The sequence below is a fragment of the Octopus bimaculoides genome, chromosome 16 (genome assembly GCF_046866305.1).
Source record: "Octopus bimaculoides isolate indiv1 chromosome 16, ASM4686630v1, whole genome shotgun sequence".
Classification (NCBI taxonomy): domain Eukaryota; kingdom Metazoa; phylum Mollusca; class Cephalopoda; order Octopoda; family Octopodidae; genus Octopus; species Octopus bimaculoides.
In genome coordinates, this window is record NC_142943.1 from 25,785,744 (window position 1) to 25,797,769 (window position 12,026).

Genomic DNA, 12,026 nt, shown 5'->3' on the forward strand with positions numbered 1-12,026 from the left:
ACAGATTCAGCCTGCGTCATCAAATACGGCACGCACAGCCTTCGAAACACAGGATGTTGGCCACAGATGGACTACATGACCAGTGGGACGCATCTTTTCCACAAGAAACGAAAGAACAAATGCTTCACTCTGGCCAGAGGAAACTGGGCCAGGACACAAGGTTCAAGTGGTAATATGCGACGGATGCGATGTAACACATTCACCATCTTTGGTAAACATTTCTCAATTAGGCACAAAACCCTAAACTTTGGGTGATGGCGCAATCAATGAAACTGAATCCAGTACTTAACTAGTACTTTACATTACCGACCCTCTAGTTCAATACACGATGGAAAATTTGTTATAAAGAAATTGCTGATCACTGCATTTAGAATTTGGAGAAATGAATTAAGGTGATCCTATTTTTGTTGTAATATCTCGATTGACTTTATAATTTGCTACTGTACGTAGCTAGGATCATCTGCATCCACACTGTTAAACATATAATTCAATATCTTTATATATCCCTATAAATACTCAAACAAGTGTATTGGAGTAATATTTGACAAATTAGTTGAATTTATGACTTGTTATAGCAAAGACACTATATTGATACGTACAAGCCTTGTACAATAGTAAGTTGTTAACAATTCTACATGCACACACGGACGTAGAGGCACCAGACACTCGCTCACTCACATACATACAAACAGTACTATCAAGTATTTAGATGGAAGTTTTAATTGTACCGGCAACCAAAGGAGCCTCTAAGTCGCTCGACTTACAAGAATTACTACGAAATTCCATTAAATCGTACCTCACCATTATTGTCTTTTGTGGGGTTTTTTTTTACACTGGACCATATAGCCCTACATTACAAAATGACGAGGTCACAGCTAGAACATATCAGGGGACTGGCTTGGAATTAAATGACATCAGTAACTCTAGTAGTAGCCAACACAATTACAACATCTACTACAGCAACACATACATGAGAGCAACTACAGCAACAAGAACTAACAACCAACCGAGACACTACACCAACACTACCAACAAAGATATTACCAAAAAAAAAATTAAAACGATAAACTAATTAACATTTTACACACACTGCAATCCAGACAGTATATGTGTGTATAGTAGAGAGAAATATGAGTGCGTAGAGGTGAGTGTGAGTGTAGATAAACCGATATGGAGAAAGGAAGAGTAGAAAGTGAGTGAGGGAAGTTGTACACGAGTTTTAAAAGCCTACTTACTCTTGTTTCTCTTTCTGTCTATCTCACATAGTCTCAACTCTCTCTGTCTGTCTACTTACTACCTCTGTCTACACTCCTTCTTTTCTCTTTCTTCCTCCCCTCTCTATATCTATCTGTTTATCTTAGTCTCCTCTTTCTTCTTCTTTCTGTCTGCATACCGCTTCCCTCAGTCTATCCCCCCCGCTATATCTTTCTCACTCTGACTAAGCCTCTACTCCTTCTCTTCCTTTTCCCCTCCGTCTGTCAGTCTACATCTCCTCTCTTTGTTAGTTTTTACCCCCCCGCACCACCACCACCACTTTGTCTACCATCTATTTGTGTCTTAACTCTCTCTGTCTGTTTATTCAAGCCTGTCTTCTCTTTCTGTGTCTCGACTTATCTCTGTCTGTCCTTCCACTCCCTGTTTGTCTACCTACCCTTCTTTCTCTTTCTCTCTCTTTCTTCTCACTCACTCTAGCTGACTATCCCTTCTGTCTGGCTGCAGTTCTCCCTTCCTCTCTCCCTCCCATCTATCTCTCTATCTATCTATCTCTTCTCTATCTCAACATACACACACAAACACGCACACACACATATATATATTTCTATGTCTCTCTCCCTTTCTGTCTGCCTCACCGTTCTGCCACCCCTTCCCTCTCTGTCTGCGTGTGTCTCCCTTCCCGTCTCTGTCTACCTCTACCTCTCTCTCGTTTGTCGTCTACGATCTTCAGTCAGTCCGACTGGCAAGTAGCAACAACAGCAGTAACTGCAACAAAAACAACAGTAGTCATTATACAAGAAAGACATAGGCACACACACACACACGCTTAAACAGATCGTCTGAGCAGCAACACTAATACTAAACTAGTACGAGCACCAACTGAGCAACTACTACGACACCAACTTCAACACCGCTAACAAGAACAACAAACTAAAAGACTACTTCGTCAGTACGACTAAAGCAAGGCCACTAACAACACCATTACCAACAGTAATATAGCTAGCGAATACTAAACTCCACCCGAAATCCGAACCCGGCACGCTGCTAACGAAGCTGTGGTTGTAATTGGTAGACTGGATTTATATTGAATTTTTAACTCTAGCCGGTGGATGGCATTGCGTCCATCCCACCGTGTGAGCCCTCACATCCAAAGGGTCCTGAAACACTATCAAAACAGTGCCATCAGAAGTTTGTGCGGTCCAGATGCTATTGTAGGGTCAACTGACCCCTACGACACCAGCCTGGCTGCAGGCGACGACGGTGGGGGGCTGCTAACTACTACATCACCCACCTTGGTCGAATTGTATACGGTGGGACAACACAATCTCCACCACCAGGGCGAGATCTCTCCCCCTTTGACGACGACGACTAGTAGTAGTGGTGGTAGTACTGCTGTTATTTGTAGTAATCCGAGTACTACCACTACCAACAACAGCAATAACAACCACTACCACCACAACGAGAAAGACAGCAATAGTAGTAGTAGCAGCAGCAAAATCTACAACAGCAACAAGAACAACAACAGCAGCAGCGGCGGCGGCGTCGGCGGCGACAGAGGAGCTGGAAGTACCAGTGGGAGTACCAGCAGTAATAGAAGCAGCCGTGCAAGTTCTCCTCTCTCCCCACCAGTGGCCGCCGGTGAGGCTGGAGTTGTGCCCGCGGCCACGTCTACCCCGGCTGTGGTTTTGTCTGGAACCAGACCTCCGTCCAGGCCTTCTGGCTTCGACGACGAAGAGGTCTTTGTATATCGAACCCATCGGAGTAAGGCCATGAGTAGCGTTGTCGCTACTGCTTCGTCGGCAAACGTCGTCAACTCCACCAGCAGTAGCAGTGCTAGTGGTAGTAGTAACAGCACCAAGCTACCTTCAGAAAAAGGTTTGGAATTTGATCCATTCAGATCTCCACCTCCTTATCCCATCCAACAGATGCCTGTCTTTACACCTTACGATTCTTATGCTGAACGTTCTGAAACTATTTTAGAAAATGAAAGGATTGCTTGCTTCATTATCGGTGGCGAAAAACGTCTATGTTTACCCCAAATCCTGAATTCAGTCCTCAGACATTTCAACTTGACTCAAATCAACTCCGTCTGTGACGAACTTCATATCTTCTGTGCTCGATGTAGCCCTGAACAACTGGAAACATTCGTTGCAGCTGGGATTTTACCATGTAGGACGGCCAGTTGTGGACTCATCACCAAAACAGATGCCGAAAGACTATGCCATGCGCTTCTTTATAAACGCACGGCCGCCAAACCAGTTGACCCCCCATCACCCAGCAGCTTCAAGGTAAAGGTAGATCTGTTTAACTTATATGTATATATATATAATATTTATATATGTATATATATATGTGTATACAGTTTATGTATGTATGCATGTATGTGTGTGTATACATTTATGTTTATACTTGGTGATCGACAACCACCTGTCCATAACTATGTATATATGTATAATAGCCGTTTGTATTTTGTCCCACTGCTGTTGGTGTGCTGCATGCATGATTTCTTTATGTGATATAATATAATATATATAGTTATATATCTTATGTATATGCATTATTTATATATATATATATCCACAACTAAGTATATATACACATGTATTCCTACCCAGACACGCACATATATGTATGTATGTATGTACGTACACACACACACACACACACACACATAGTGGAGGTCAAGTGAATTTATTGTCTTTACAACGAAAGTCTTTTTCCCTTGTATATATATATACTTACACACACATTCAAACATATCCACATATGTCTCAAAGGTCAGTTTGGCCAGAGATACTTCTGACCAGAAACCACTCACTGATTGCTAATAATATGAACACGTGTTTTATTAATGATATAACTTGTAATATGCTCGTAATGTTGCTCTGGAAATATTTTTGCCATCACTAGCTTTTTATCGAACATGCCTCTTCGCATTTTCAAATAATTTTTCTTCTGTTGGTCTTTTTTTACTGTTACTCTAATCTTCTTACCATTTCCCTTGTTGATTCTATCATTCTTCATTTTTTCATACTTTCCTGTTGATTTTTACCGTTTCTTTCCTTAAAAAAACAAAACAAACAAACACTATTTTCTTTATTATTTCTTACATCATCTCTATCATTTATGGTGCCGATTTTTTTTTTTACCATTTCTGTTATTTTAAAATCATTTCCTTGTTGATTAATTCGATATTGCTTTAATTTTTACCTTTTATGATTTCTTTTACTCTTTTTTTTTTTAATGTATATTTCTGATATTTACCTCTAGCCTTTCTGATTTTCTCTAATTCATATTATTTCGCTCATCGTTAGCTATTCTCCGTTAGTTCTGCAGTATTTCAACTATTTGAAATGTGTTTAATATATTATTTACTCTAGACTTTTTGCAAGTTGTCCTAAAGTTTTGAGCAGCATGTGAATTAACCATTGGTATTGTGCCATGTTAAACATGTGTCATATTGTCTTAATTGGTCAATCACCAAAATGTTTACAAACCAACCACATTGGTCAAATTAAATTTTAAAACTAAAACAAAAAACATTGGGTTGGTCAGAAGGAAAACGTTGTGTCGATGGCTTGCTTGGTCCTTGTGGACTTACTTTTTCACTTTTTCATTTTACGAAACCATATATCCTTATATACACAGTACTTACCCACATATTTGTATATATTAATACATGCATACATACATAAATACATACACAAACATATACTTACATATATACAAGTATATAGATATTGAAACGACTCAACATTTTGTATATATGCAATGCTCTCCCCCACAGTACATTTAGGTATATGTCTAAAAATGACCTCACATACGTAGTATATTGTCTGTCTAAACACGACCTGACATCCACCCTCTACACTTTGCATCTATACACAACTATTTATTTATTCCTTGTATGTTGGCGTGTTTGAGTGCGTCCTTCAAATTCAGTACGGATATTTAGTTAAATTTTATTTTCTAAGATGAATGAAACTATAAATCTATTTTCTTTCTACACACATTATCACAGGTAGACGTACGTACGTATGTATGTATGTATGTGTGTGTATGGAGGTATTCAATTGTCATTTGATAATTGTGACACATCCTCTAGAGATAGGTTTTAATAAATCAAAAATTTACTTGATATACCTATATTTGTGTTCATTATACACACAAACACACACACACACACACACACACACACACTATTGAGTTATTTTACTTAGCTCATTTACACACACACACACGTGTGTGTGTGTCTGTGTACACAAATTCTTGCCAAAATAAACTATAACTTTGTAGTAGTATCTGTGTGTGAAAAATTTAAAATGCTGATTTTTCTAAATTTTTATTCCTTTCAGCTTCTCTTTTAAACCTATCTCCTTCATACTTATAGTCAGATAACACTAAGAGACACACAAAACTCAAAACTACCCGACTCATATCGCAGACATGTACACGATTCACATAGTACATACATACCTAGACATCTACTTAACTAGACACAAACATATGAACGTAGAAGCATTATTACACAGACATAGCAGACTCACAAACACCACACAAACTGGCACTACCCACTCGTACATTCATGGACACGGAGACACATACTAAGAGAAATTCTCACAGCCATACACACACACCACAGACAGCGCAGACATACTCAAGTGAGTAGACTGTAGTCTAGATAGGGAGACATTCACACACGTAAACAGCTACTCTGAGACGATTAAACACATTTACACAATGCTATTTAAAAAAGAAAATCAATTTATCCACAGACATGGACACACACATATACAGATCAGACAAATACACACCATACGCTAACGGATTTTTCTTATATATATGTGTGTATATGTGTGTGTATTTGTATATGTATGTATGTATCTCTCTTAAAACTACATATACTTATCGTTAGAGCACACACACCATATCACTTAACACAGAACTATCCGGAGACATAAGCACATGAAGGTATTTAGGCATGCATATTTATCGACAGACCGGCACACACACACATACAAATGAAATTTGATACATGTAGCGCGCACACTCACATGTACCTCATATTCCACACGCATGCATAATGCACACATAATACACACTGTTTTCTAACAGATCCACATAGAGCTCGAACGTACGCACACACGCATGATCCTACTACAACTACTATTTAAAGTGCAAAAACAGAAATATACAGCCATCAGACGCATACCCTTACACCCACACTGACGCTAGCATTGTAGAAGAGGAAGAGAGACAAACAGAGTAAGTGAGAGAGAGAATCAGAGACTGAGAGATGAAGGACAGGAGAATAAGAGACGTAGGGTGGAAGGAAGGGAGACAGTAAATTCAACTTAAGTTGCCAGTCAACACATTATATATGCAAAGTCCGTGCTATTTAAAATTGAAACCTCGAACTACCCTATGTGGGTGTATTGTGTGGTGTAGGTGATAGCAGCGAAGGGGAAGGAGAGACTGAATTATCCTTGTCTTCTCTTCATTCATTGCTCTTCAACCCCCCCTTCCATCTCTCCTTCATACATACTCACCCACACCATCTCTTTACACACCAAACGTATTTTTCACTACATCAGTCCATTCACAAGTTCACAATATCTTCCGAAAAACCTCACGGCATCCAGTCTCTTGAGAATTTAGTTTTGGTTCGAGAAAAATTTTTGATATTTTTATTAAATTTTTGAATGTGTGTGTGTGTGTGTGTATATGGCAGAGTTGACCATCCTCAAATATAACGATATGTATATATTCGTAAATATAATACATACATATATGATATATGTCTTATATATATATAATTTCTTTCTTTATACGTAAATCAAACCTAAGACAAATATTTATTGTGGTGTCTCGTTTCTCTCTTTATGAATATACTGTTTTGTATAACGGGTTCTATACGCTGTGTATATATGTATATATATATATATATATATATATATATTTAATCTTACAGAATCCGTTCAGCACTCTTATTTAGAAACATACCGGATACGTTGCAAAACAATGATGTACATTATGTGTGTACACACACACACACACACACACGTTATATATATATATATATATATATATAAAAGGTTGAAAAGGAACACACGTTGATATATATGGGGAAAAAAAGTAAAGGTAGAAAATGCTGAAATAATTTGATAAAAACACGGTACTGAAATGTTTTTATAAAAATATTTAAACATTTTCTACCTTTACTTTTTCCCCCCATATATATGCGTGTATATATATATATATATATATATATATATATATATATATAATGGACAATAAAACGAATGGTTTACACTTGGTAGCTTACTGGTAAAGCACAATCAGTTTCATAGTGATCGTTATGTAAATTCCATCTTCGGTCTTTCGTTTGCCATATATATATATGAATATAAACAAATGTTTCTAAACATACATGTGTATGTGTGGGTAAATGCCTAACACACACACACACGTGTGTGTGTGTGTGTCTGTTTATAGATATAATATAATATATATACGTGTTTGTTTTTACGTTTAGTTATAATAAAAACAATTTTATATTAATCTGATGGGTTACTCTGTACTTTTGTAGAGTACAAATTTGTTATCTTTATACAAGATGTTGACTGACTTCGAAGTTTCGGCCAGCTAAGTGTATATTATATAAATATATAATATACACTATGTATGTATGTGTGTATGTATGTATGTGTGTGTGTGTGTGTGTATGTTATATACGCTTACACACGCACACGAATTGTGAATTAGCTGACTACTGCTATAAACCCCATCTTTTGTCGTCTTTCCCCTCTCTCATCTAAGCCTCTTGTGGCCATCTAGCTCCCTCTCCACCACCACTCCTTAAACCAGTCAACAGGAAAAACGAAGATTACATAAACTGACCAAATCAATCATTGGTGAGGGGGAGCATTTTCACCTGGGAGAGGAAGAGATAAGGGTTTTGATAATTAATGTGAATCAGCAATTTTTGCTTTTGATGGTCAGTGGCAACAAGAAACTAACAGAACAGCTGAACAGATTGTTGTTGTTTAGTCTCAGGTCAAACTTGATCGAGCAGACTTGTGATTAGAGCCATTCCAATCGTGATCATCTTGCCTCTTTCGTTCAAACACAGTTTATCTTGGGCTATATCGTCCAATGTATTCTTTCTCCTTACCGTCCATACAAAAACAGAAAATTGTGGTTTGAAGATCTGACTGCTGTTTCTTATAGCTCGACTAACCACGTGGAAGAGGTATCAGTGTCGTATTCCACATACAGCCCTTAGATAAGAAAGCTCTCATCATTATTGTTTGTGATAAAATAGTCAGGTACTGGCGTCGATTTTATTATTCCTCTAAAGTATCCAAGATGTGAATAGACAAGAATGAAAGCCAAGTCCTGCTGTGCGTTCTTTGCCATAAATCACCCAGTGTCATCTGAAGAAATTGAAACGACACCGAAACTTCTCAGATGAGAATACCTTAAATGAATATATTATAGTGGTGAGTGCCCCAGCAAAGAAACCATCAAATGACTGGAACAATATATTAAGTACATCAGAAGATGCTTTCAAACACATTCGAAATATGTGTGCATGAACTCAAGCAAAATATAAAATGAAATAAATGCAGATATTTCGGTTTGTGTATAGAGGAGCTGATTCCAGCGGAGCAGGTAATTGAGTAGCTTGGCCACATCTGTGCAGTATTTAAATGGTACCAAGAGAAGTATTATTATTGAAGTCAGGATAAAACTATCGCTACCATCGAGAATTGTGGTTTGATAGGGATATTAGAAGTATTAATATGACATTCTACTGACTCTTATGGCCACTCGAAGCGCATGAAATACTATTAACAGGAATGGAGAGTGTTGCTAGAAAGTTCCTTCAAGAATTGCTTGGTTTTCTACCATGCTTAACAGACATTGGACTGTATAATGCCACAGCTGAACTGGACAAGTGTAGTGTAGAAGACAACGGATTAAAAGGAAGTTGTGATGGAGGGTGTTGTGGAAAATGGAGCCAGCCAGGTTACGATCAGAGTAGAGTACGATGTATTTCCATCTCTGGCTGATATTAGGCGGTCGGGCTACCGAACTGACATCGCTGTTTGTCGTCGATGCAGACAATAGCAATTTCTTTATAAAAATATGCCAAATGGAATTATCAAGTTTTGAATATCAGTACGGAATTCAATAAAACAATATTGCAGCAGCGTCAGTGCAAATTATTTCAGTTGTTTCCCACAAGGTGAGCAAGAAACCTGAAATCCAAAATTCTGAGTGGAACGTAAAGATGGATTTGAATCGTTCGTGTTCTCAAACAATATTGCGATAGCGAAGCAGTACTCTGATCTTATGGCATAGACTGACTTATGTCTTGAGTACTGAATTGATTGGTGCATCGTGGAGGAAATACGGGGCGTACACAGAAGGGAAAGGCATAAAATAATAATGACAAATAGCGAGACATAAAGACAATGGTGTATGGTGCTTCCAACCAGATGTAGAATGTTGTGATCAACAATGGCATATCCTGTTGGCATTGGACTTGTGAAGGATGGCAAAACAATCATTTGTGAGCTGGAGAAGGAAGCTGAAAGTTTCGTTATCAGTAATGCAGAAGGATGTGAAAGAAAGACCAAAGCTGAGAGTAAAGAACAAATCCTATGTGAATAATAAAAATAAAATAGTTGTTGCGTTGTTCGGTTACAGCTACAGCCAGTTTACTGTGATGTCTATGAAGATGACGAAGATAATAATAATAATGATAATAATAATTATTATTATTTCAAAATTTTGTCACAAGGGCAGCTTGGGGGAGGTGGGGATAAGTCAATTACATCGACCCAAGTGCTCAACTAGTACTTATTTTATAGATACCGGAGAGATGAAAGGCAAAGTCGACCTCGGTGGAATTTGAACTCACAACATTAAGACAGAGGAAATGCCGCTAAGCATAACGATTCTGCCACCTCGCCGTATTGTTGTTGTTGTTGATGATGATGATGATGATCTTCCTCCTGCCCTCTCCTTTCTACTAAAGGCACAAGGCCTGAAATTTGAACTCAGAACGTAAAGACGGACGAAATACCGCTAAGCATTTTGCCCGGCGTGCTAATGATTCTGCCAGCTCGCCGCCTTAATGATAATAATGATTTCAGATTTTGGCACAAGGCGAGTAATTTCGGGGGAGGGGATAACTCGAATACATTAACCCCAGAATTCAGCTGATACTTATTTTATTAACCCAGAAAGAATGAAAGGCAAAGTCGACCTTGGCGGAATTTGAACTCATGCCGCTAAGCATTTTGTCTGGCGTGTTAACGGTTTTGCCATATCGCCGCCTTAATAATAATAATAATAATAATAATAATAATAATAATAATAATAATAAACGCGCAGCATGTGAACTAAGAGAACTCGGACTTTTCCTGGTAGCAACGGTGCTGTAGGAAAGTTTCGAAATCGTGCTCTCCGATCTTGCTGAAGGGAAAGTATTCTACAGAGCAAACTCTGTATAAAAATGTAAACGATATGCATTCTTACAGATATACACACATATATAAGTGTAGGGAGGAGGGGTGGGTCAGTCACCAGAGCAACCCGCCGTTATTTTTCGTCACTTTTCTATTACGTTTGCTTAAAGCTAGCAACATGCTGTTACATCAGTCGGTCGAGTATGCGCGCGCGAGAGAGTGTATGTGTATATAAGCACAGGTTGAGCACACGTGTGTATATAATTATTAACATTCGTTCCATACACAACCTATGCTACACGTGTGTTAGTCGACACAAGCTCTGTGTGTGTGTGTAATATTCCTCCGTTTATTAGTTTTTTACGTTAACACAATGCTACAAATCTATCTATCTATCTATCTATCTATCTCTGTGTGTGTGTGTGTCGTGGCGAGAAAGCAGTGATTTTTCTCAAACACACTTAACGAATGCTATGAAAACTGAACGTATCTTTTTTTTTTTTTTTGGCTAAGCTTTTAGATTCAACACTTTCACACACTCCACCACGTATAATACACAGAACCCCAGAAGTCGATTATATCTACTCCAGTGCATAATTGGCACATATTTCAATGACTTTATAGGTTTCAGAAGTTAAATACAGCTGGGTAGCATTCTCCCCATTCCATCACTCTAGTGTTTCTCCCATACACCACCACCACTTTTAGAGTTTGGCAATCGAATGTTAACAATTTCAACCTAGGCGGGTCTCGCTGTACGTATTAAATTAAAAAAGTAATTTTATTTTCCTTACGTTCATTTTGACTAAATAATATCATTTACTCAATTTTTAGAGAAATTATACGCGATTTAAAAACAAAAATAAAGTAAAATGTAATCTAAAGATTAGAAAAGATAATGAAAATGGGTAGCCAGCATATTCAATGGAAAAGCACATGTAACTTCGGGTGAATTGGTAGACTCGTTCTCAGAGCGTTCTTAGTTCAAATCCTGCCGAGGTCAACTTTGCTTTTCATTCTTCAGGGGTTGAAATATTTGTCAAATATTTGTGTCAGTATTTGCTACAACGATGCATTCTTAGATGTATATAGAAGACTAAGAGATTGTAGATGCAGGCTTGGTGATTCAACATTCAAATACACTGATTTAGTGTTAAGGTATTTTAAAATGTGTATTTAGTGTTAGGTCATGAGGATTAAAATTCATGCTTAGGTTTCTTGATAACAAGTATAGTAGACTTCTCTGGTTTTTATCTATTTAGAATCTTTTTGTCACTGATAGGAAATGAATGAAGCTATAACAGGTATTCCCATCAAAATAAATCTGATGTC

The 12,026-nt window shown here is 37.8% G+C and overlaps 1 protein-coding gene across 2 annotated transcripts in view; it reads left to right on the top strand.

The window, feature by feature from the left end:
• The first annotated feature begins 1,555 nt into the window (after window positions 1-1,555).
• Window positions 1,556-12,026, top strand: part of LOC106881090 (uncharacterized) — a 103,865-nt gene continuing 93,394 nt past the window's right edge. The window contains exon 1 of one of the 2 annotated variants that reach the window (XM_052974090.2): window positions 1,556-3,503. In XM_052974090.2, the coding sequence (XP_052830050.1) occupies window positions 2,325-3,503 (1,179 nt within the window). In that variant the 5' untranslated portion in view covers window positions 1,556-2,324. The remainder of the gene's footprint in view (window positions 3,504-12,026) is intronic. The other variant, XM_052974089.2, reaches the window with a different exon arrangement.